Genomic DNA, 24,403 nt, shown 5'->3' with positions numbered 1-24,403 from the left:
TAAATGCCGTTACGTCTGTGACGTCATTTGGGATAGAGAAAATCCGCTCATATTGAAATTTACTTTTTTGAGTTTTTTTTTTTTTTTGTCTGTGATGTTATCGTTACTGTAAAATAAATCAATTATACAATTATTAATAATACTATCTTTACGTTGTATGGAAAGCGCGTTATTGTGGCTTGGCTGCGAGCGCGTGAGCGCTGGTGGTGTACGCGCAGCGCTCACGCGCTTGCAGCCAAGCCTATGAGAGCGAGAGACGTGCATGGCTTATAAAGATGAGGTCAGATTTGCCATCCGTCTGTCTGTCATATTATTAATACCACTACATCTAATAATATTTATAAATATAAACATTGTTAAATAAATATTGTTTTATTAATAACAATAATTATTATTGTATTTTATTAATAATACATTAATAATAATATTTTATTTAAATTATTATTGTCACCGTGTTAATAATATTATTATTTTCTTTTTTTCAGTATATATTGCAGTCTGATTATTGTAAGTGATAAATCTAGCAGTCATCCAGATTAGTCAAAAATCATTGCATTAATTCGTACAGATATCTCTCTCTCATATTCAGACATGTTTCTTCTTTCTCTTCCCTTTCCTTGTGTCAACAGCAGCTACAACACCCCCAAAGGCTCTTTTAAGAGCCCTAGCACACAGCGACTTTGTATTTTGTAAGTATGTTTTGAATGCCTACCAGATATTTAAGTTATAAGTCAGATACTGGCCTGACTCATATAGATTTCATGATTCAATTTGATTCACAAGCTCATGCAGTTTCTGATCTCTTTTTCGATTCATGATACAAATGCATTCACCTAAACCAACCCAATGATTATCTTTTTTTATTTATTAGATTTTACATCGTTCCTCCTGCCCTCCTCCATTATCATACATCAGAGTCACCAGTAATGCCTTTACAAATTAAACGGATATCTTAGAAAACAATCTACTGTAGCATTATTTCCGATTTAAAATGTTCACAATGATCATTAATGAATAAACAATCCATGTCAATTCATACAGTATGCAGTGTCTGACTACTAATGTTTTTGTTTTTTTAAACTTTGTTTATGTGTCATCAGCAGCACCCCAACTCTCAACTACTGTCAACCCAACAACTCTTTTGGCATCTTTGGCTTTTTTTCTTGTGAGTATATTTTTTGACTGAGTATCAGATACTTTTAGTATTTGTATTTAGTTCAAACAGATACATCATGCAGCAATAATAATTTGTCTTAAGGATTTAAATAACTTGTTTTTTATAATTATAGTATATTATTATATTATACAATTTTATATACATATTCATTTTTTTTATTCAAAAATTAATTAATTTAATTAATTAGCAATAAATCATATTGATGTTTATTTGATTTTATTTACTGATTTTTAAACAAATATTTGCAATAGGCTTGCCACGATATAATACCGGTTATGAGGAACAAAATCGACAGAGATGGGAGCAAGTAACGCATGTTAAAGTCAAAACAAAAGTCCTTACTATCAAGTCTCAAGTCCCAGTGTACAAAAAATGCAGTTCCTGCTAAGGATCAAGTCAAGTCACAGTACCAATAAGTTTGCGGGCACTTCCGAGCTTATGTTTGTTTATATTATTTAATGTGCTTATTTTGCTTGCAATTTTGCAAATGAAAGGTTTGTTGTATTCTTCATACAGCACTAAATAAGTGTCTTTATACAATTAAAATAATGTATATTGTGGGAAATACACTTGTCCCTTCATTTTATGTCTAAACGTCTGGAAACTTGACCTATGTCTTCAATATTGGGATATAAAAAAGTTACATATTTAATTATAATCGTCACACAACTTTATCCGTAAACATGTTTTATTAAACTGTATTGTCAGTACCCTACATTAAAAATTAATTCAGGCTTTTGTTTGTCATTAAAAATAATGGAGACCGATTAAAAAAAAGTTTTACAAGTGATTTCTTATACTTTTGCTCCATCTAATGGACAAAATGAGTACTATAGACTTAATACGGCTAATAGTTTGTAATTATAATTATTATAATATTGCTGTTAGCCCAAACAGAACAAAACAAGTTGAGATAAATAAAGATATTAAATATAAAAATTTAATAAAAAATGATTGGCAGCATTTTTAATCTAATCTTTTGGATATATATCAGGTACAGTACATGCGTGTTTTTTCTCTAAAAAAAAGACAAACAAAGGAAAAAGGTTTGACATTAATTGCACTGAACTACACAATATTAACAATTATTTTTATCTATCTCTTATTTTTGTTTTTCAGGAGCATTTTCCAAAATCATCATTTTTATCAAACAATAACAATATACCTGTACATATAAATCTTTATATAACCAAATACATAATATATAATACTGACAATAACACACACATACCACAATGTCTTACTGGACTAAAAGGAGAAAGACTATGGCCAGTGTACAAGAGATAGAAAGAGATATTTTAGATGAATACAAAACACAAACTGAAAACACTGAGGAATCTGTTCATGGTCACAAATGTCAAGACTCTGAAAGTATAGATCTCACATCTTCTTGTAATATAGTTTCCTCTCTTTTGTCCCCACATGAGAACTCATGTGATCTGGAAAAAAACACAGATGCTGATTTCTTCTGTGATTCTGACAATCTCTCTGATCCTGGTAGTATCCAATCAAATGAATCTGATAGCAGTAGCAACAATTCACTTAATCAGTTGCAAACTAAACTGCAAACATGGGCAGCATCTTTTTTCATCCCTCTAGTAGCTCTAACAGCACTATTGGCAATCCTAAGATCAGAATTTCCTGATTTGCCCAAGGATGCAAGGACTCTTCTTGGTACACAGACAAAGGTACCCGTAGTAAAGATTTGCAATGGTGAATATTACCATTTTGGACTGGTAAATGGCTTGCAAAACATATTAGGTAGGATCTCCAATATTGCTGAAAATTTAAAAACTCTTGCTTTGCAGTTTAACATTGATGGCATCCCCCTGTTTAAAAGCTCCAGAACACAATTTTGGCCAATTCTTGCAACAGTTGACTGTGATGAAACACGATCTCCATTTGTAGTTGGTTTGTTCTGTGGCAGTAGTAAACCGAGCTCACTCAGGGAGTATTTGAAAGATTTTATTGCCGAATTAAAATTTGTTTTGCAAGAAGGCATTGTAAAGAATGGTACTCATTTTAAAGTTGTTGTCTCCTCCTTTATTTGCGATGCCCCTGCACGAGCATTCATCAAAAATGTCAAGTCTCACAATGGCTATTTTGGTTGTGACAAATGTTCCCAGACTGGAGTATGGTCTAATAAAATGACATATCCTGAAACAGATGCTCCACTGCGTACTGACATGGATTATGAAATGATGACAAATGAAGAACACCATTTGAACAGTAGTTTAAGCCCTTTACACGAACTAGTAAAAATGGTAACCCAATTCCCGTTAGACTACATGCACACCTGCTGTCTTGGAGTAATGAGGAGGTTAATTCAAATGTGGATGAAAGGGAAAAAGCTTAGAACAAGGTTGTCATCACAGCGTATAGCAGAGATTTCTGACAGACTTGTTGCTCTCCGTTCTTTTATGCCTCAAGAGTTTGCCAGGAAACCTCGTTCTTTGACAGATGTGGATAGATGGAAGGCCACAGAGTTCCGCCAGTTCATGATATACACTGGTCCCGTTGTGTTAAAAGGATGTGTTGAATCCGCAATTTATGACAACTTTCTTCTCTTTTCTATTGGCATGTTTCTGCTGCTTAGTCCCGGCCTCTCTGATTCAATGATTGAATTTGCTAAAAAGGCTCTGTTGTCATTTGTAACACATTACATCAGATTGTATGGCACAGACGAAGTAGTTTTCAATGTCCACCAGGTTATCCATCTTGCAGACGAGTATAAAGCATTCGGCCCTCTTGATAATATAGCGGCATTTCCATATGAAAATTACCTGGGTGAACTGAAACGATTGGTTAGAAAACCAGATTGTCCTTTACAGCAGGTTGTCAAAAGACTTTCAGAAATGCTTCCAAAAGAATCTCATCAATCTAATCTGTCATCAAGTTCAAAAGAGCTAAAAAAGGTGCATTTCTCAGATTTTGTTTTGTCACCCAAACAAGGAGACAACTGTATCAAAATCGACACAGACATAGCCATAATTAAGGATATAATCAAACAGAATGAAAGCGTTCATGTAGTGTGTCAGAGGTTCCAAAAAACAGAATCATTTTACACTTATCCATGCGACTCCTCTGCACTTGGATGTTATAGAGTCTCTGTCTTGCAAGAAAAGACTGAAATAGTACCTTTGTCCAGTGTAAAACACAAGTACGTACTTCTTCCTGAAAATGATAATGGGTTTTTTGCAATACCCCTTCTCCATTGCAGATAGTGTTTGTTCAGCAGAGTGAGCACAGATGTAGTGTCAGGCTTTTGGAAATTATTTTAAATTTAAATAAACATAAAATATTGAAAAAGTTGAAATAAATCCTATAGGGTTATAGGATTCTATCATCATTTACTCACTCTCATGCTCCAAACCCATACGACTTTTGTTCATCTTCATAACACATATTAAGATATTTTTTTAACGAAATCTGAGAGATTTGGGTCACTCCATTGACAGTCCAGATAACCAAATCTTTCTAGATCCAAAAATGTCATAACATAGATTACACCTCTCAATTCAATTTGTGTTTGTAAAAGTAACTTCAAACACACTGGAACAATCCTCATTGGTGGGTTACGCACAAATACAAGCACTTGGGTGTATGCAATGCACTGTACATCTGTTTTAATCAATGTCTATTATGGCTAAATTAAATCTGTCCATCATATATAGCATTTAAGTCTTTTCAGAAGACTTAGATTAAACCTCTTGATTCATACTGATTCGTTTTTAATAGTACGATGACATTTTTTGATCTAGAAAGTTTTGGTTATCTGTACTGTCATTGGAGTGACCAAAATCTCTCAAATTTCATTAAAAAATATCTAAATATGTGTTTCTAAGATGAAAGTGAGTAAATCATGACAAGATTTTCGGGTAAACCCTTTGAAAGTTTGTTGAGGTGAGGTGACATTGTGAGAGAAGGGAATATCACTCATTTTCTTCCTGCTCATTAAAATAAAAAGATACTTTAATTTAACACACCCACTCTTTCTGTTATTTTCACTGCATACAAATAAGTACATTGCATTACATACAAATAAATTAATTCATGCCTGACTTACTCCACTGTGATTGGTATGGGTAAGGGAGCTGAACACGCAGCAACCCAGAACTAATCACAGCTGGGGTCAACATTTCTCAAATTTCTTATCTTTCCCAGACAATAATGGATAAAGTGAATCAGTATACATTAATAGAATTTCCTGACAAAAGCACAGATGTTGTCCCAGACAATTGGCTTTTTGGACAAAAGTGCTACTGGCCAAAATACACTCAAGAAAAATTAAAGGTGGCAGTAAAGAGACAAGAGCCTGTACAAGCTGGATGGAAACTATTTGAGCCTGTGCGATTGCTTAAAAAGTGTGGTAAGAATGTTTTTCTTTTTTTTTATATTATTTATTTTATTATCTCAATGCACTGATAACTATACATGCTTTGCTCAATCGTATATATTATTTATATCTATATTACTAGAAACACTAGAAAAAGCACAGAAGATGCTTAAAAAGTATGTGGACTGTGATATCCACACGTCGGAAATAACTTCTGACGAAGAGGGCCATAATGAAAGAATAAAAAGAAAGAAAAGGTAATTTAAGGTTTAATGATAATAAATATCAAAGACTTTTATAGGTGTTGTCGGTAACGCTTTAGATTACAGCCCGGAAAGTACTGCGGAATTAAGACAAATTTACAGCGTATATACTTACTTTATAGGTCCACTATAATTACCGAAAGTTACATTGTAAAATCGCTTTAATTACGCAGTACTTTCCGGGCTGTAATCTAAAGCGTTACCGTGTTGTCTTATTGAGAAATAATTTTACTGTTTCCCTTTACAGGCCTAATCCACGCTTCCTAAACTTCACAGAGAATGATTCTGACCAGGATGTTAATGCACCAAAAAAATCACGGCTCCCAGCTGCCCCCGTAATTGACATTCCAGGTATTATGGAAGTCTAATTAAACTGTTTTTGTAGTTAATTTTAAGAAAAAACTCTTCATGATCATATGTCCCTGAATTTCAAGGCGATTCAAATCTTTAAAAAAAAAAAAAAAAAAACTTTAAAAGTAAATTCCCATTGAATTTAATTTGAAATGCACTGAACCTGTCATAAAATTGGATGGACATATACAGTATATATGGGTTTGTGAAATGGAGCGGCCTTACGGGATGCTGGTCAGGGGCTGTAGCCGACACTGGATGCTGGTCAGGGGCTGTAGCCGACACTGGATGCTGGTCAGGGGCTGTAGCCGACACTGGATGCTGGTCAGGGGCTGTAGCCGACACTGGATGCTGGTCAGGGGCTGTAGCCGACACTGGATGCTGGTCAGGGGCTGTAGCCGACACTGGATGCTGGTCAGGGGCTGTAGCCGACACTGGATGCTGGTCAGGGGCTGTAGCCGACACTGGATGCTGGTCAGGGGCTGTAGCCGACACTGGATGCTGGTCAGGGGCTGTAGCCGACACTGGATGCTGGTCAGGGGCTGTAGCCGACACTGGATGCTGGTCAGGGGCTGTAGCCGACACTGGATGCTGGTCAGGGGCTGTAGCCGACACTGGATGCTGGTCAGGGGCTGTAGCCGACACTGGATGCTGGTCAGGGGCTGGAGCCCCTGTAAAAAACTCACAGTAAATGATGAGCAGCTCAGCATAGTCTATATATTGGGCCAGAGAAAACTGTATTCTTTTCTCAGGCATCCTTGAACGAACGGTTAATTTAACCCGTTTCGAAGTGTCCTTAACAGCAACATCATTGAAATCCACTAATTGAGAAAGTTCACAAAAGTCCGCCTTTATTGATTATCAAACATGACTGAATGAATTCAAAGCACACAATTGTATTACGCAAAACCCTGCTGTTAATTTAACTTGATCATAATTATTTCAGAAAGTCACATGATCTTTGAGACCAGTCCAGCTGTCTCAAGCCTCTATTCACTAGGTATGTGTTGCAATGTTATTCTTTAAAAAAAATGTTTTGCCTCTTTTACATTGTATCACAGCTGTTATAATTGCACTTCCAGATCCACAAATCCTGTAATATCCTTTTAGAAATTTATTTAGTCTATAAATAAACTGCACATTTTTCTCAGAAAATCCACACAGGGTACACCAGGGCGGACACCAGGGATCACACCAAAACACGAACACCGAAGCACACCTGGACACACACTACGGCGGACACCAGGGATCACACCAAAACACACACAACGTAGGACTCCTGGGGACACACTACGACAGACACCAGGGATCACACCAAAACACGAACAACGTAGGACTCCTGGGGACACACTACGACAGACACCAGGGATCACACCAAAACACGAACAACGGAGGACACCTGGGCACACACTACGACGGACACCAGGGATCACACCAAAACACGAACAACGGAGGACACCTGGGCACACACTACGGCGGACACCAAGACGCAAACCACGGAGCACACCGGGGCACACTGACTGAACTGGTCAATGGTAATGATCAAAGCTATTTTTTCTATTTTGAAAACAGTTATTTGAAACTTTTTATTAGACCATTAAGTTTCCTAGGGGGGAGATTTATGTTGATTTTATGTTCTTTCTTAATTTTGGAAGACATTATTCTTTTAGGTGGGACTTACAGGCTAAATGTAGGCTACTTATTCACTATAAATGTTGACATCCATCCTAACTTTTCCTGCAATGTCACTTTTTTTTTTAAAGAGAGATACATGAACCACAACTCCAGTCCGACTGTCTCAGACATCTTTTCAGGTGATTCTTCAAACTGCTAACCTCTTTAAGACTAATTGTTTTACAGGTGAGTTTTAAGTGTATGAAAAAAACTGTTGTGTTGTTTTCTTCAGAAAATCCAAGTAGAGCACAACAAACACAGAATGAACATACCAACGGTAATAAATCAAAAACAAAAATTCCATTCCAATTTAAACAGTAAACCTGTTCTGCTGATGGTGATTATTAATGAACTAGTAGAGTTTCTCTCTCTTAATACAAATAAAGTATTAATATATTTATTTACTTTATTTGTAGAGTTGTCTCCTTTCAAGAGGAATGTGTTAAAAGCTCTCCTGGAAATTAAGGCAGAGCTGAAAGAGCAGAGGGCAATGATCCAAAAATTACAGGGAGTCCCTCTACCTCAACCAGAAATAGGATGCAGCTTAGGTTTACCTTTACAGTCTCTAGAAGATTTTGATGCTTTGGAGAGGTTGGACGAGACAGAAAAAAACAGATTGGTAAATCTTGTAATGCAATTACACTTAACCTACGCTGTTTGGGAAATATGGAATTTGATTTAATATCCAGGTCTTGATAAGTATGGAAAAAAGAAAACAAAGATTATTGTTTCCAGACGATTGCCCATATTCAGTTTTCATTAAAACAGAAACCATTAGAGATGACTGTACTATACCAAACATAATGCTGAAAATAATGCTGTAGAAACATTTACACTGATATGGTTACTGTAGACTTTGTCAGTTTGAACGAGTCAGGCCATTCTCTGTTGATCTCTCACCTATAGAACTTCACTGGATGTTTTAATTTTTTGGCACCAATCTGAGTAAATGCTAGAGACACTTGTCTGTAAAAATCCCAGGAAATCCACAGAAATAGAAATACTCAAACTAGCATTTGACACCGGAAGCAATCATTTATGTTTGCAAAAAAACAAAACACACACACACAAACACACACACGCACGCACGCACACACGCACACACACACACACACAAACACAGTCTAGAGTCTGTGGATGGAAATACTTTGATGAGAGATTCACAGAGAATGGCAAAAAAAATTGGGAAATGGGAATTAATGTGAACACTGATCTCTTTTTTATTAGTTTTTCCAGCTGTCACTTCTGGGTGGTCATAAACTGGAAGACACAGTAAGGAAAATGTTGAGCCACATTTTGACAAACAATCTGGCTTCATCATTTAACTGGGCAGGACGTGGACAAAAGAGGAGCTTCGAGACCTCAAATCTCTCGAAGATAATGTTCCGTAAGTAATAGACTAACTACTAAAAGAGCTTTTCACACTATCTTTGTTTAACAGTTTTGCCAAATCATTTAGGAAACTCCCCTGCAGTCAATAATTGTATCTCTTAAAACTCATCTTTGATCACCAAAAAGAAAAGGCAAAAGTCAAAGCCCTATGCTGCAATGCGAGTTTAATTTTGTTCCATAATGTTTCAGGTGCATTGAGAAGTACAGCACAAGGTAAAGAGGCTTCCAAGGCAGACTTTTCTGAGGCAGTCAAAAAATGGTTGCGTTACGCTCCAGACAGAGATGGTGGCAGTGGCAGAAGATCATCTGTTATTTAATTGTTAATTTTTTTGTGTCAATCTAAATTAATTACAGTTATTATTATATAGTATATAGTATTGTTATATAGTTTAGGTAATAATTTGTGTATCTAATATCTGTAATTACGGTGACGCATTGCTGCCACTTACATAATATTATTTTTTCCCCTCAATTATGTCGTAATAACGAGATCTTATGTCGTTTTAACGACATCTTTTCTCGTAATAACGAGATCTTATGTCGTTAAAACGACATCTTTTTCTCGTAATAACGAGATGTTATGTCATTAAAACGACATCTTTTTCTCGTAATAACGAGATGTTATGTCGTTAAAACGACATCTTTTTCTCGTAATAACGAGATGTTATGTCGTTAAAACAACATCTTTTTTTGCCCTTTTTTTGCCCTTATAAGGACATGTGTAGTCATGTACAAAATATGCATTTATCCACATAAAATTGATCACACGTTCAAAAAGCTTAAGCAAATAGTAGCAGCCCCCAATCATGCAAAATTAATCAATAAGGCCCTTTTTTGAAAATATATTTTAAATAGGCCTATAAGTTTTTTTATATATATATTATATAAGATTTATTTTTGTTAATAGGCTATATCTTCATTCATTACCTAGAGATATAATTAACCAAAAAGTAGTCAAAACACATCTAACAGAAAATTTTACAACATTGTGTTCTTATTTTGTTTAATTAACGAAATGTCAATCTTCGTCTTTATAACAGAAGATACAATACAATACAAAAATCTTCTAGATACAGCCTACAATCTTCACATGTATAACGGATTGTCACCTTAAACAGTCCTTTGTGTGGTGGAATAAGCAATGATATATATAAATATATGGTTAGTATCTTAATTTAAATTTAAATTTTATTTTATTATTTTATTAGTTTATTAATTATGCTAACTCAACTAATTAAATGTGAAGAGCTGGATACTAGTTACTAATGAAATAATGTCAGATATTAAATGTAGGCTATTGATTAGAGTTGCCATAGACTAAAGGATTTTTCTAGACTAGTAGTCATTCATTTAAGCAATTAGAACTAATCGCACGTTTATATTCAATGCTGGGTGCATGTACGCTATAGCCTATATTCCGCGCTCAAGCGCATGCATAAAACTTGCCGCAAAGCGCCGGCAAAAGTATGCTAATGATATGATAAATGTATCTGAAAAAAAAATAACGAAGCATTTTAATTGTTTATTAATGAACTATTATTTTCTAAATCAGTGTAGGCTGCCTGCATACGTATCTCCATACATCTCCGCTGTAATGTATGAGCCTTTCATACGGACAGGATTACATAATCAGATGGTAGTCTATAGCCTACCGTATATGCTTTCGATTGGATTTTTTTTCGTTGGTGGACATTTTTTTGTATAAACTTTATAGTTATATTTCTCATGTTTGTGACTGTGAGGCTTGTCTATACACTGTTTTCCAGTTCATTTTTGAGGCGCGCTCCAATTCACAGAGATCATGAAAGCGTGCCCTGTTCGTTTTATTTTATTTTACAAAAGCACACCGTTTTCTTGTTGTTGTGAGTTTACCCAAATAAAAGTAGTTGCGACTTATGTATTATTATTTTCTGTATGACCAGAAATGGAGTATTTTAAGTTGTTTCCACTGTTGATGGGAAAATGCGAGTGATGCCACCGGCGCCTCCATCCATGTCATATTGCGCGCTCCACACTCCGCACAAACACTTGGATATGCGCTTCATAACAGCAAACATTTATCTAGGTTAACGTTAGAGCGAGCGGCCATGCCAGACGGATAATCCTCTTCATATTTAACTAATCAAATTCTGTTGCATTTTATTGCGCCAGTTTGAAAAGGGCGGCTGAAACACTTAGCCTATACAGATAAATGCCCAACGCTGGTGTTTTTCTTTAAACAAATTCGTTTAGGCTTTAAAATAAATATTGTTTATGGGCTAATTAATGCCACAATAATTTGTTTATTTTATTGGCTACTTGTATTTTTCATTTTTGTTTTGCATTGAATACCATTGAATATTTGCATTGAATGCATTGAATATTTGCTGTGCACCGCAATGCCATCCTCCCATAGAAAGACACGTTAAGAGCCACCTATTTTCTTTATAATAAAGGGTTTCTGTGGAAGGACAACATATTCTTTATTACTGAAGCTTTTTCTTTATTATAAGGGTGTATTATTCCATTAAAAAAGTACTGTTTATAAGGTGACAATCCGTTATACATCTTGAAGATTTTTGTATTGTATTGTAGGCTATCTTCTGTTATAAAGACGAAGATTGACATTTCGTTAATTAAACAAAATAAGAACACAATGTTGTAAAAAATAAACAACTTAGGCTATGTTCTGTTAGATGTGTTTTGACTACTTTTTGTTTAATTATATCTCTATGTAATGAAGATGAAGATATAGCCTATTAACAAAAATAAATCTTATTAGGCCTATATAATATATCATATTAAAAAAAACATATAAAATATAAAAAAGCCTATATAAAATATATTTTCAAAAAAGGGCCTCATTGATTAATTTCATGATTGGGGGCTGCTACTATTTGCTTAAGCTTTTTGAACGTGTGATAAAGGCGCGATAGGCTGTCAATTTTATGTGGATAAAGGCATATTTTGTACATGACTACACATGTCCTTATAAGGGCAAAAAAGATGTCGTTTTAACGACATAACATCTCGTTATTACGAGAAAAATATGTCGTTTTAACGACATAAGATCTCGTTATTACGAGAAAAAGATGTCGTTTTAACGACATAAGATCTCGTTATTACGAGAAAAGATGTCGTTTTAACGACATAAGATCTCGTTATTACGAGAAAAAGATGTCGTTTTAACGACATAAGATCTCGTTATTACGACATAATTGGGGGAAAAAAATAATATGTATGTGGCAGCAATGCGTCACCGTATGTAATAACTAATCTGTATAGGCCAACATGTTTCTCAATTGTTAAAATACTGATAAATTGTGTATACTTTGAGTTGTTAAATTAATTATAAGTATATTATATGTTTATTGAAATTATATTAAAAATATTATATGTAATATTACAGTATAACACTCTTGGCTTTTTACTGAAATATTTAAGGTTTAAACATTTTTAAATTACCCCAGGCTGTTTCAGTGAGAAAAGTTCTATAGGGTAAATAATCAACTAAATGAGGTAGGCTACAAATATAATGTTACATTGCTTGTAGTTATAATTGTTTGAACTATTATGCTAACAGATATTGTGGTCAACAATATATTTTATTTATTCATTTTATTTCTCTAGGTCTATTTTTAGGTATTTGCCAGCAATGAGACTGACACCATACAGCAGAGTTATTCGTTCCACTTAAAGGTATTTATGCATGCATGTATATCTATACTTGTTTACTTATTAATGCTAAATGGTTCAGGGGCTCAACAACTTTAGGCATGCAAGTTTTTTTTAAACAAAAATCTCATTTTAACCCACTACCTATTATACATGCATAGCAGCAAATATAAATAACGACAAAAGCAATAGCCTACTTTGTGTGAAAAAACAACAACTTTTCAACCATTGTGGTTTACCTGACCGTTTTTTCTTTGTGAGGAAAAACTGTGTCTTTGTACTTTGCAGGATTTATAGGTTGATTATATCTCAAAAGCTCATCACTCACTTGACCAGTGGATTTGGATTTCAGCCGTGCAGGTCGTAGGAATAGACGAGATGGTGGAAGACAACTGAGAGTTCGTAGGAAGCGTCATAGGAAGCATAGGAACTCGAACTTGAGGTAGGCTATTCTAGACAAAACATACACATTTTTTTTAAACAAAAATCTCATTTTAACCCACTACATATTATACATGCATAGCAGCAAATATAAATAACGACAAAAGCAATAGCCTACTTTGTGTGAAAAAACAACAACTTTTCAACCGTTGTGGTTTACCTGACCGTTTTTTCTTTGTGAGGAAAAACTGTGTCTTTGTACTTTGCAGGATTTATAGGTTGATTATATCTCGAAAGCTCATCACTCACTTGACCAGTGGATTTGGATTTCAGCCGTGCAGGTCGTAGGAATAGACGAGATGGTGGAAGACAACTGAGAGTTCGTAGGAAGCGTCATAGGAAGCATAGGAACTCGAACTTGAGGTAGGCTATTCTAGACAAAACATACACGCTGATTGGTCGTTCTTAAATGAGCGCGGGCTGAATGAACCAATGACGCTTATCTATTTTTATTTTATTTGATATTCTCCAGCTGAATGCAGATCTCCAGATGCTGACCTGGAACTACAGATGTAGCCTACTACTGTACACCACACCAACCTCTCTGCTTTTGCAGATGGCTTATTACTATCATGTTAAGGTATTATAATAGCAAAACTGAGCACCTGTGACAGTTTTTTTTTTTTTTTTTTTTTTGGAATTGCAAACTTTTTTCTCTTTTTGTCTCCAACAACACAAGTTACACCTTTTTGGACAAATTTTGCATATATAGATTGCTTGGAATACAAACAATATTGCATGTCCGATTGAAATGCGAAAAGATTTAGCAAGTGTGAACTGCAAAAAAAACAAAAACAAAAATACATTAAATACGAATTTTACAAATCCGTTTGTGGTTCCTACTCGAATCGCATTTCTCAAAATCTTCTGAGTCTGACTGCTCTGGCCTTAGCTCTCTACGTGCAAGATTACGGAAATCCCAAAAATGCACTTAACATTAACGCGCGAGAACACTACGTGCTACTTAAGAGTCGCTGTCCATTTGCGAAGTCCTGAAAATGATATAATCGTATCCGTGAACGTTTAACCTAATAATCGTCATCAGATGTGTATTAGCAATCAAGACAAGTGTATATAAAGCACTACATGATTTACTATTACTCCAGAGCACTCGTAGATCTACGATGATTTACGATGATTTTGCGAAACAGACATATTAGTAATATATTAAAGGATTAGTTCAGTTTCAAATAAAAAATTCCTGACAATTTACTCACCCCCATGTCATCCAAGATGTCCATGTCTTTCTTTCAAGGTTTTTGAGGAAAACATTACAGGATTTCTCACCATATAATGGAGCAAATGTTATACCACGTACTGGACATTGAAGTACGCCACCCACGTACTAAGTATTTATTCACGTGAAATTTCTCGGTACTAACAACACATATGAGATCATTAAACGACAAATTAAACCCAATGTACTAATCGATTGCTGTACACGGTATTTAATTATTATTTGTTATTTAACACATATATCTACAAACTCCACTGTCAACGGTTTTGCTATAATAATACATCATAGGCTATAATACTGTATGTAATTATAAATGTCAAGGACATTTTGTACATTGAATTGCATTTGGTTGAGGCTTAGAAAGAATGCCTGAATGTGGAATGTCTGTGTATTTTGAGTGTAAATGCTTTTTTCTATATTACTCTTAGGGTTTGTATACAGAAGATTTAAAAATGTATTTGTAAATGTATATTTTGTATAAATAATAAAGCAATGTTAACTGAATGTGACGTGTGTTTAATAAATGATTACCTATACAGACTAATTTATCAAATAAGTGATAGATTTTTAAAACAAGTAGAAAATGTGTTTATAATAACGCAATTTACACAATTGAAATCAACATCCTTTTAACGTTAGGTAAGCAAACCAATTAGATCGATTTTATGTTGATTCTATAACGTAATTTCAACAACTTGAAATCAACATCGTTTCAACGTTAGGAAAGCAAACCAATTGCGTTGATTTTCCGTTAGTTTTGAATGGCGTGTCTGACGTTGATTCAACGTTAATTCGATGAGCAAAGTGATGCCGGATCAACGTCGGAGATCAACGTTGTTTCGATGTCACGAGAAACGTCGTTTCCACGTTGATTCAATGTCAGTTTGCTATCTGGGACATACTATCACCAATACTATTTTCCACAGTAGAATCTGCATTTGAAAGCCTGGTCAGTCACTACTACTGCTAGTTTATTTGTGTGGCTAGTTATTTTGCCTACTTGCACTCTGCTTTATGAAAAAGCTTCGTATGTCCCCTTTCTTCTTCTTGGGTGGCATAGCTGATCTATCTACAAAGTACAAAAAGTGGCAAAAAACGGAATATTAAAATGTTTTACTCTGGCCTTTGTATGTGGCAGAGAGACAGCCCTGGTAACTTACCGTCGGCGTCGTCGACGCGCGCGCGCACACACACACACACCACCCGCTCGCTGCCAGTGCAAGCACAAAAGTAGTCCCGGCCCGCGCGTGTAGCCTGTCAGATTCACCGCCGCCAATCAAATTACGGCGTTTCTTGTACTGTCGTTGTTTTGGCCGTTGGAATCGATCCAAATAGCAGCGCAAAGATCCAAATAGCAGTTCAAAGGAGCTTGCTAAATATTGGTGGGGACAAATTTGTCATCTCAAAATATTGATTGGGACTAGTACCTAGCAAACTGACATTGAACCAACATGGAAACGACGTCTCTCCTGACATTGAAACAACATCACTTTGCTCATCGAATTAACGTTGAATCAACGTCAGACACGCCATTCAACCGCATTTCAACATTGAATCAATGTTTTATTTTCAACGTAATAAATAGTAAAGATTGATCCAACGTTGAAATTTGATTGATGATTGATACTAACCTTTACAACTAAGAATCAACGTTGAATCGACGTCTGCCTGCTATCTGGGCGTCCCCCCCTAAACCTACGCCCATGCCACAAAGTGCTCTCACACAAAGTCTAACTGTATCAAACTTCTACCCGCTAAATTGTAGCATTCTTCACACGAAAAATTCTATTAAAAATTCATAGACAAAATATGTTCACATTCAAAGGCTCATGTTGTTATCTAGCCTAGAAATCTAGACGCACCCTAGCGGCAGCAAAATTTAAGTAAAATAAGTAGGCTAATTAATACATAAAAACCACAAGACATTTTGATCGAAATTATTGCTAGGGGTAGTAGGGACAAATCAGTGTCACTGGATATTGGTAGGGACACATCCCTAGCGTCCCTACTAAATTCTATGCCCTAAACAGCGCACTCTACATTCTCACACTCAGAAAGAAATCATAATAGCTAAAAAACTGATTTGTTTGCTGATTTGAGGTAACATTGAGATTGTGATAAAATTTGGTGTGATAGGGTGGCAAGAGACAACACAACAAATTAGTGCGAAAGAAACATAATTTATTATACAGAAATTAAGTTATTATACAACAAGATGTATAATAGTAATAATAATATAATAATAGAATAATAATAATAGAATATAAGCAAGAAAAAAATAAGCAAATTATTTACAGATCAAAAAAAATCAGATAGCCTAAATAACCCAAGAGAAAAAAAGGGACGCAATTAGTGAAGCGAAAGAAAAGAAAAGAACAAAACAAAACAAAACTCATTCTAACTTGTAATTAAATCTCTAATCTAACTAATAAAAGAAAGAAAAGAAAAGACATCAACTCTTCAGCGTCAACACCCTAACTAAATTACTCTGACTAACACACAAAACATACAGAGGGTGGCGTTCACTTTCTTAACTGGGGTTGGTCATTGTCATATTATGTAAGTCACATGACTTACAACCTGTCCACTTTTTACTCTGGGTTAGTGATGTTACGTATGACACTGAAGCTTCGATGTGCGTATCGCACATGCGACACATGTTCGATTTGAATCGGCGCTGCACAAACCGATGGGTGAGTGAATGACATCAAAATACCGCGAGAGCGAATAGAGAGCAGACGGCTCCTTATACTTTTGAATTGCTCTCGCGGTACTTTAATGTCATAAACCGATCGGTCTGTACAGCGCCGGTTCAAGTCGAACAAGCCTAATTTCTAGTGAAGCCTCGTATCGGGGTGTGTATTGGTTTACTAGAGTCACGTGATCGACGACAAACGAACCCAGCAAACATTTGGACGTTTAATGACCGTTGAAAAGACGTCCGTCCGAGACGTCCCGTCATGGTTGAAAAATAGTTCCAAAATGGAAGTTGAACCGACGTCTTTTCTGGCCGTGAATTCCACGTCTTTTCTGGCCGTGAATTCCACGTCTCTTCTGCGCGTCCCTGGACGTCTAAATGCGTCGTCATATGTGTTTAAATGTGTTGCTGCATAATTTAAGTGTATAAGCCTGCATATAAAATAATCACACACCTATTGTGTAACATCGTGAAAGACAATCAAGTCTTGAGGTTTACACATCTTGACAAAGGTTCTAAAAAGGTCCAAAATTGGTCCAGTCAGACCTGAACGTCAATAAAACGTTTTAATCACGTGGTGTACATCAAAAACAATAACACATTATTTGTGGACATAAGCAAAAAAGAAGCATGTTCTGATTAAGCACAACATTTTATTGATCTTGAACAGCCCAAATTTCTCTTTATTTTTTTCAATGTTTAACATTTCGTGAGCTTAGAATTATAAGGTTCTATCTCCACTTTTGGTCGAAATTGAGTTTTTGACAATCTGATTCATTAGGTGTTTATTAATGCCTGTGTGGTGTTATTTTTGTAAAAAAAATATTTTGTTAGTAGTTATTAATAAAATAAAAGGTTCCATCTCACAAAACATAAACCGAGTTTAAAAACTTTGATCCTCAATAAACTACAATAAACGGAGATAGAACCTTATAATTCTAAGTTCTCGATTTGTTAACCAAACTAAATACCAATAGCAAAATACTGAATTATTATGACCGCCGCTAGCGTAGCTAGCGAAAGCGGTCATATAGGGATTGTCAAAGTTTTTTTTTTTTTTTTTTTCCGTCACCTTACTGAATTTTTCGTCAACGATACCAGGGACACCGAAGCACCGGGGAACATGAAATTTGGTGGGCATGTAGCCCCACTAGACTTCTAAGGAAAAATTTCGTTTGGTCCCCGGGGGCCACTCCCACCCCGCGCTGGGCCCCCCCAAACCCCCAAAAATGCAGTTTTTCCTAAATAACTACCTGAACCGTGGCACCGAGGATGAAGAAATTTTTATGGTATGTTGGTCTACTAGACTTTTACGGAAAAATTTTGTTTGGTCCCCGGGGGCCACTTCCCCCCCCGCGCTGGGGCCCCCGTAAATTTTTCGTCAACGATACCAGGGACACCGAAACACCGGGGAACATGAAATTTGGTGGGCATGTAGCCCCACTAGACTTCTAAGGAAAAATTTCGTTTGGTCCCCGGGGGCCACTCCCCCCCCGCGCTGGGCCCCCCCAAACCCCAAAAAATGCAGTTTTTCCTAAATAACTACCTGAACCGTGGCACCGAGGATGAAGAAATTTTTATGGTATGTTGGTGTACTAGACTTTTACGGAAAAATTTCGTTTGGTCCCTGGGGGCCACTCCCACCCCGCGCTGGGCCCCCCCCAAACCCCAAAAAATGCAGTTTTTCCTAAATAACTACCTGAACCGTGGCACCGAGGATGAAGAAATTTTTATGGTATGTTGGTCTACTATACTTTTACGGAAAAATTTCGTTTGGTCCCCGGGGGCCACTTCCCCCCCCCCGCGCTGGGGCCCCCGTAAATTTTTCGTCAACGATACCAGGGACACCGAAGCACCGGGGAACATGAAATTTGGTGGGCATGTAGCCCCACTAGACTTCTAAGGAAAAATTTCGTTTGGTCCCCGGGGGCCACTCCCCCCCCGCGCGCTGGGCCCCCCCAAACCCCAAAAAATGCAGTTTTTCCTAAATAACTACCTGAACCGTGGCACCGAGGATGAAGAAATTTTTATGGTATGTTGGTGTACTAGACTTTTACGGAAAAATTTCGTTTGGTCCCCGGGGGCCACTTCCCCCCCCCCCCCGCGCTGGGGCCCCCGTAAATTTTTCGTCAACGATACCAGGGACACCGAAGCACCGGGGAACATGAAATTTGGTGGGCATGTAGCCCCACTAGACTTCTAAGGAAAAATTTCGTTTGGTCCCCGGGGGCCACTCCCCCCCCCCCCGCGCTGGGCCCCCCCAAACCCAAAAAAATGCAGTTTTTCCTAAATAACTACCTGAACCGTGGCACCGAGGATGAAGAAATTTTTATGGTATGTTGGTCAACTAGACTTTTACGGAAAAATTTCGTTTGGTCTCCGGGGGCCACTTCCCCCCTCGCGCTGGGGCCCCCGTAAATTTTTCGTCAACGATACCAGGGACACCGAAGCACCGGGGAACATGAAATTTGGTGGGCATGTAGCCCCACTAGACTTCTAAGGAAAAATTTCGTTTGGTCCCCGGGGGCCACTCCCCCCCCGCGCTGGGCCCCCCCAAACCCCAAAAAATGCAGTTTTTCCTAAATAACTACCTGAACCGTGGCACCGAGGATGAAGAAATTTTTATGGTATGTTGGTGTACTAGACTTTTACGGAAAAATTTCGTTTGGTCCCTGGGGGCCACTCCCACCCCGCGCTGGGCCCCCCCCAAACCCTAAAAAATGCAGTTTTTCCTAAATAACTACCTGAACCGTGGCACCGAGGATGAAGAAATTTTTATGGTATGTTGGTCTACTATACTTTTACGGAAAAATTTCGTTTGGTCCCCGGGGGCCACTTCCCCCCCCCGCGCTGGGGCCCCCGTAAATTTTTCGTCAACGATACCAGGGACACCGAAGCACCGGGGAACATGAAATTTGGTGGGCATGTAGCCCCACTAGACTTCTAAGGAAAAATTTCATTTGGTCCCCGGGGGCCACTCCCCCCCCGCGCGCTGGGCCCCCCCAAACCCCAAAAAATGCAGTTTTTCCTAAATAACTACCTGAACCGTGGCACCGAGGATGAAGAAATTTTTATGGTATGTTGGTGTACTAGACTTTTACGGAAAAATTTCGTTTGGTCCCCGGGGGCCACTTCCCCCCCCCCCGCGCTGGGGCCCCCGTAAATTTTTCGTCAACGATACCAGGGACACCGAAGCACCGGGGAACATGAAATTTGGTGGGCATGTAGCCCCACTAGACTTCTAAGGAAAAATTTCGTTTGGTCCCCGGGGGCCACTCCCCGCCCGCGCGCTGGGCCCCCCCAAACCCCAAAAAATGCAGTTTTTCCTAAATAACTACCTGAACCGTGGCACCGAGGATGAAGAAATTTTTATGGTATGTTGGTGTACTAGACTTTTACGGAAAAATTTCGTTTGGTCCCCGGGGGCCACTTCCCCCCCCCCCGCGCTGGGGCCCCCGTAAATTTTTCGTCAACGATACCAGGGACACCGAAGCACCGGGGAACATGAAATTTGGTGGGCATGTAGCCCCACTAGACTTCTAAGGAAAAATTTCATTTGGTCCCCGGGGGCCACTCCCCCCCCCCCCCCCCCCCCGCGCTGGGCCCCCCCAAACCCAAAAAAATTCAGTTTTTCCTAAATAACTACCTGAACCGTGGCACCGAGGATGAAGAAATTTTTATGGTATGTTGGTCAACTAGACTTTTACGGAAAAATTTCGTTTGGTCTCCGGGGGCCACTTCCCCCCTCGCGCTGGGGCCCCCGTAAATTTTTCGTCAACGATACCAGGGACACCGAAGCACCGGGGAACATGAAATTTGGTGGGCATGTAGCCCCACTAGACTTCTAAGGAAAAATTTCGTTTGGTCCCCGGGGGCCACTCCCCCCCCGCGCTGGGCCCCCCCAAACCCAAAAAAATGCAGTTTTTCCTAAATAACTACCTGAACCGTGGCACCGAGGATGAAGAAATTTTTATGGTATGTTGGTCTACTAGACTTTTACGGAAAAATTTCGTTTGGTCCCCGGGGGCCACTTCCCCCCCCCGCACTGGGGCCCCCGTAAATTTTTCGTCAACGATACCAGGGACACCGAAGCACCGGGGAACATGAAATTTGGTGGGCATGTAGACCCACTACACTTCTACGGAAAAATTTTGTTTGGTCCCCGGGGGCCACTCCCCCCCCGCGCTGGGCCCCCCCAAACCCAAAAAAAATGCAGTTTTTCCTAAATAACTACCTGAACCGTGGCACCGAGGATGAAGAAATTTTTATGGTATGTAGGGCCCACTCTTAAGGGCCCACATCAACCTAGCCCATAATCACTCATTTGTGATTTGCGCCCCTCCCATAAAAAATGAAAATGCAATATTATCCTGCTTCAATCGCCCCTATCTTCAGTGGAGATGTTCAGAACTGCACCATATTTCATGTGTATGATTAACTTGACATCCTCTGGGGGTATCCTCTGCTAAGTTTTGTAGAATTTCATCCATGGGGGGGAGGGGGGGAGTATAAAATAAATTCATTTATGTGCACATTTAGTGACTGTACACTCATCGGCCTGTAGATGGTGCTGTTGAGCGAAGGGTTGCTGGTTTAGGATGATACTGTCACACACACACATGCAGGAATACAAACAAATGCAAGCATGCACACACACTGACATCCACACGCACAGACACACACCCATACACACACATACAAATCCACATGCACAGACACACAAACACACACGCGCACACATACATACACGCACAGACACACACACACACACACACACACACACACTGACACACACATACACAAACAAACACACACACACACACACACACACACACACACACACACAGACAGACATGCACATACTATTACTTTTTTTAGGTATATACATAAACACGCAATACAGCCAAATTACTCCACGTCATTTATTTTTGTGGAAAGCCAGTGCAGGCCTGAGCGGCGGTCATACTTTGTACCGCGATGCGGTACATCTAGTTATATAAAGATAGTTCACCCAAAAATGAAAATTATGTAATTTACTCACCAAATTCCAAACCTGTATGAGTTTCTTTCTTCTGCTGAACACAAAAGAAGATATTTTGAAGAATGTTTGTAACCAAGCAAATAGAGCATCCACTGACTACCATTATTGGAGAAAAAATGATTATTAATGGGAAGCGACATCTGCTTGGTTACAAACATTCTTCTAAATATCTTTGTGTTTAGCATAGAAAGTTATACAGGTTTGAAACATGAGGTTGAGTAAATGATGACAATTTTCATTTTTGGGTGAACTATCCCTTAAACACATTGTTTGGCTCATTTTTTGTATCCACCACCCCCAGCTCTTCCAGGAGCGTGTTTCAGGTGTTCTGCCATTGCTGCATCAATTTCAGTGTCTGTAGCATGTGGGCTCCACCTCTTCACAGCATCTAAGGGAAGAGAATATATTTCTTTTTAAAATAAATGAAAATTAAAAATGAGGTAAATGACATGCACTTATTTTCAAAATATTTTTATGGTCTTCAGCTAAATTCAAAACAGCATTTGTCCCCTGCCTCTTCAATACCACTGTGGTGCCCTTGAGAAAGACCCTTAACTAGGTGTGTAACAGTGAGAAAGTGAACAGGACATTTCTGATAAAGACAGGTGGGCTGTGATGTCCCCTGAATAGACATGTTTAGCAATTCTAAAATTACAAAATATTTTTAAAGCAGTTACTGAAAACATACATGTTCAAATCCAGCTAATTTCATTCTACTTCAGATAATTTACTTTCTGAAAGAAACTCTCAAAAGGCTACATTAATAATTTACAGTAATAACTTTGACTGTATCATTAAACATACTTTATACTATGGTATACCGTTGTATAAGTTCAAATTAACTTTTAGCCTACTAGCTAATTTTAGCCAAACTCAGTTAGCCAATTTCAGTTGACAATGTGGGCATCATTTCTTTCGGTTCATTCATGTCAAACAAGTAAAACTCTAGCACGTGAATCTAATAATACAAAATGTACGTACCCAACAGATTTCTAATAAAATGGGCCTCAATTCCTCCTCTCTCCGTGGTTGTTCAAACTTCAGTGTTCCGGAGTGAGTCTATGGGGAAAACGCGTTAACATCTCGTGAGATAATCTAACCTATCGCGGGATTTGGTAATGTCGGGAGATCTTTTGTTACATCTTGGCAGCACAGTTTTGGCAATTACATCCAACTCAGACATAAATGGTGACCAGATATATTTCTGTTTTACATGTATATGCATACATTCCATAAAAAAAAAAAAAAATAAATAAAAAAAACACACAACGTATCAGGTAGGCTACAGGTTGAAATAATGACTAAAATGCAGAGGCTTTGCATTCACTTAACCACACTAGGAACTGTGTGATTATAATTTATTTAAACAAGATAAAGTAAATATATTTACTTTGTATACAATTCGTGTATTTCATAAAGATAATTCCTGGGGTTTTTTTCTGTCTTGCTTGACTAGACGTGTAAAAGACATCAGTGGACGTCTATTCACAGCCTTGACGTGTAAAGGACGTCAGTGGACGTCTTCACAACCTCTTAAAAACTACTTGGGCAATTAAATTAATTTTTACAGTATTAACCATGCAAGGATTAAGCACAGCTTTTGCATATTTCACAAGGATTCCATGATGGAGGGTCATGATGGACTATAAATGCACGTGTAAAAGACGTCGCCAGGTGACGTCCTCTCACCCGATACACTATATTGAACTACACGTAGCTAAAAGTCAAAATAACAATTATACATGCAACCCCAGAGAACTGTAGACATGTACAAATGTATCTGAATGCATTTTTAGGAAATGTTCTGTGTTACATATTTTTACCGATTTATGCCGTCCTACCGCGACTATTTTTGGCCAGGGACACGACGTTGCCGTCGGACCAATGTTTGCTGGGAAGCCTCACTTTCTGCCCAATCACATGCGCGTTTCGCTTTGGGTGTCAGAAGGCTTGAAGCCCAGATCTTATTTAAACGAGTCATTGTTGGCTCAGTCTGGTTGATGTGTTTGTGAGGAGAGAAAATGAATTTATTTAATGAACAAATCAAACACAAACATGTAAGGCTTTTAATTGTACACATAACATTGAAACTATGGAGTGTGTTGTGGTTGCTTCATCTGCCAGAGCTTCCAACACAGG

The 24,403-nt window shown here is 38.0% G+C and overlaps 1 protein-coding gene and 1 long non-coding RNA gene across 2 annotated transcripts; both read left to right on the top strand.

Moving 5' to 3' along the window:
• The first annotated feature begins 6,834 nt into the window (after window positions 1-6,834).
• LOC307161346 (uncharacterized protein) lies at window positions 6,835-9,722 on the top strand. The gene is made up of 4 exons (XM_079875994.1): window positions 6,835-7,127; window positions 7,279-7,662; window positions 7,891-7,941; window positions 8,034-9,722. Exons 1-4 carry the CDS (start codon window positions 7,082-7,084, stop codon window positions 8,120-8,122), a joined length of 570 nt encoding a protein of 189 aa, XP_079732120.1. The 5' UTR covers window positions 6,835-7,081; the 3' UTR covers window positions 8,123-9,722.
• A 2,999-nt stretch (window positions 9,723-12,721) lies between these two features.
• LOC307161358 lies at window positions 12,722-15,027 on the top strand. The gene is made up of 4 exons (XR_013821712.1): window positions 12,722-12,871; window positions 13,136-13,289; window positions 13,498-13,651; window positions 13,761-15,027. It is a non-coding gene; the product is annotated as an uncharacterized lncRNA (long non-coding RNA).
• Window positions 15,028-24,403: the final 9,376 nt, after the last annotated feature.

The sequence above is a fragment of the Squalius cephalus genome (assembly GCF_949319135.1).
Source record: "Squalius cephalus genome assembly, chromosome: 7".
NCBI lineage: Eukaryota > Metazoa > Chordata > Actinopteri > Cypriniformes > Leuciscidae > Squalius > Squalius cephalus.
This window is presented reverse-complemented; position numbering and strand designations above follow the sequence as displayed.

Excerpts from the sequence above, each read along its gene's own strand:
- LOC307161346 (XM_079875994.1), top strand. The coding sequence starts at position 7,082 with ATGATCTTTGAGACCAGTCCAGCTGTCTCAAGCCTCTATTCACTAG. Across the intron at positions 7,663-7,890 it reads ACTGACTGAACTGGTCAATG|AGAGATACATGAACCACAAC; the intron begins GTAATGATCAAA and ends TTTTTTTTAAAG. Across the intron at positions 7,942-8,033 it reads TGTCTCAGACATCTTTTCAG|AAAATCCAAGTAGAGCACAA; the intron begins GTGATTCTTCAA and ends TGTTTTCTTCAG.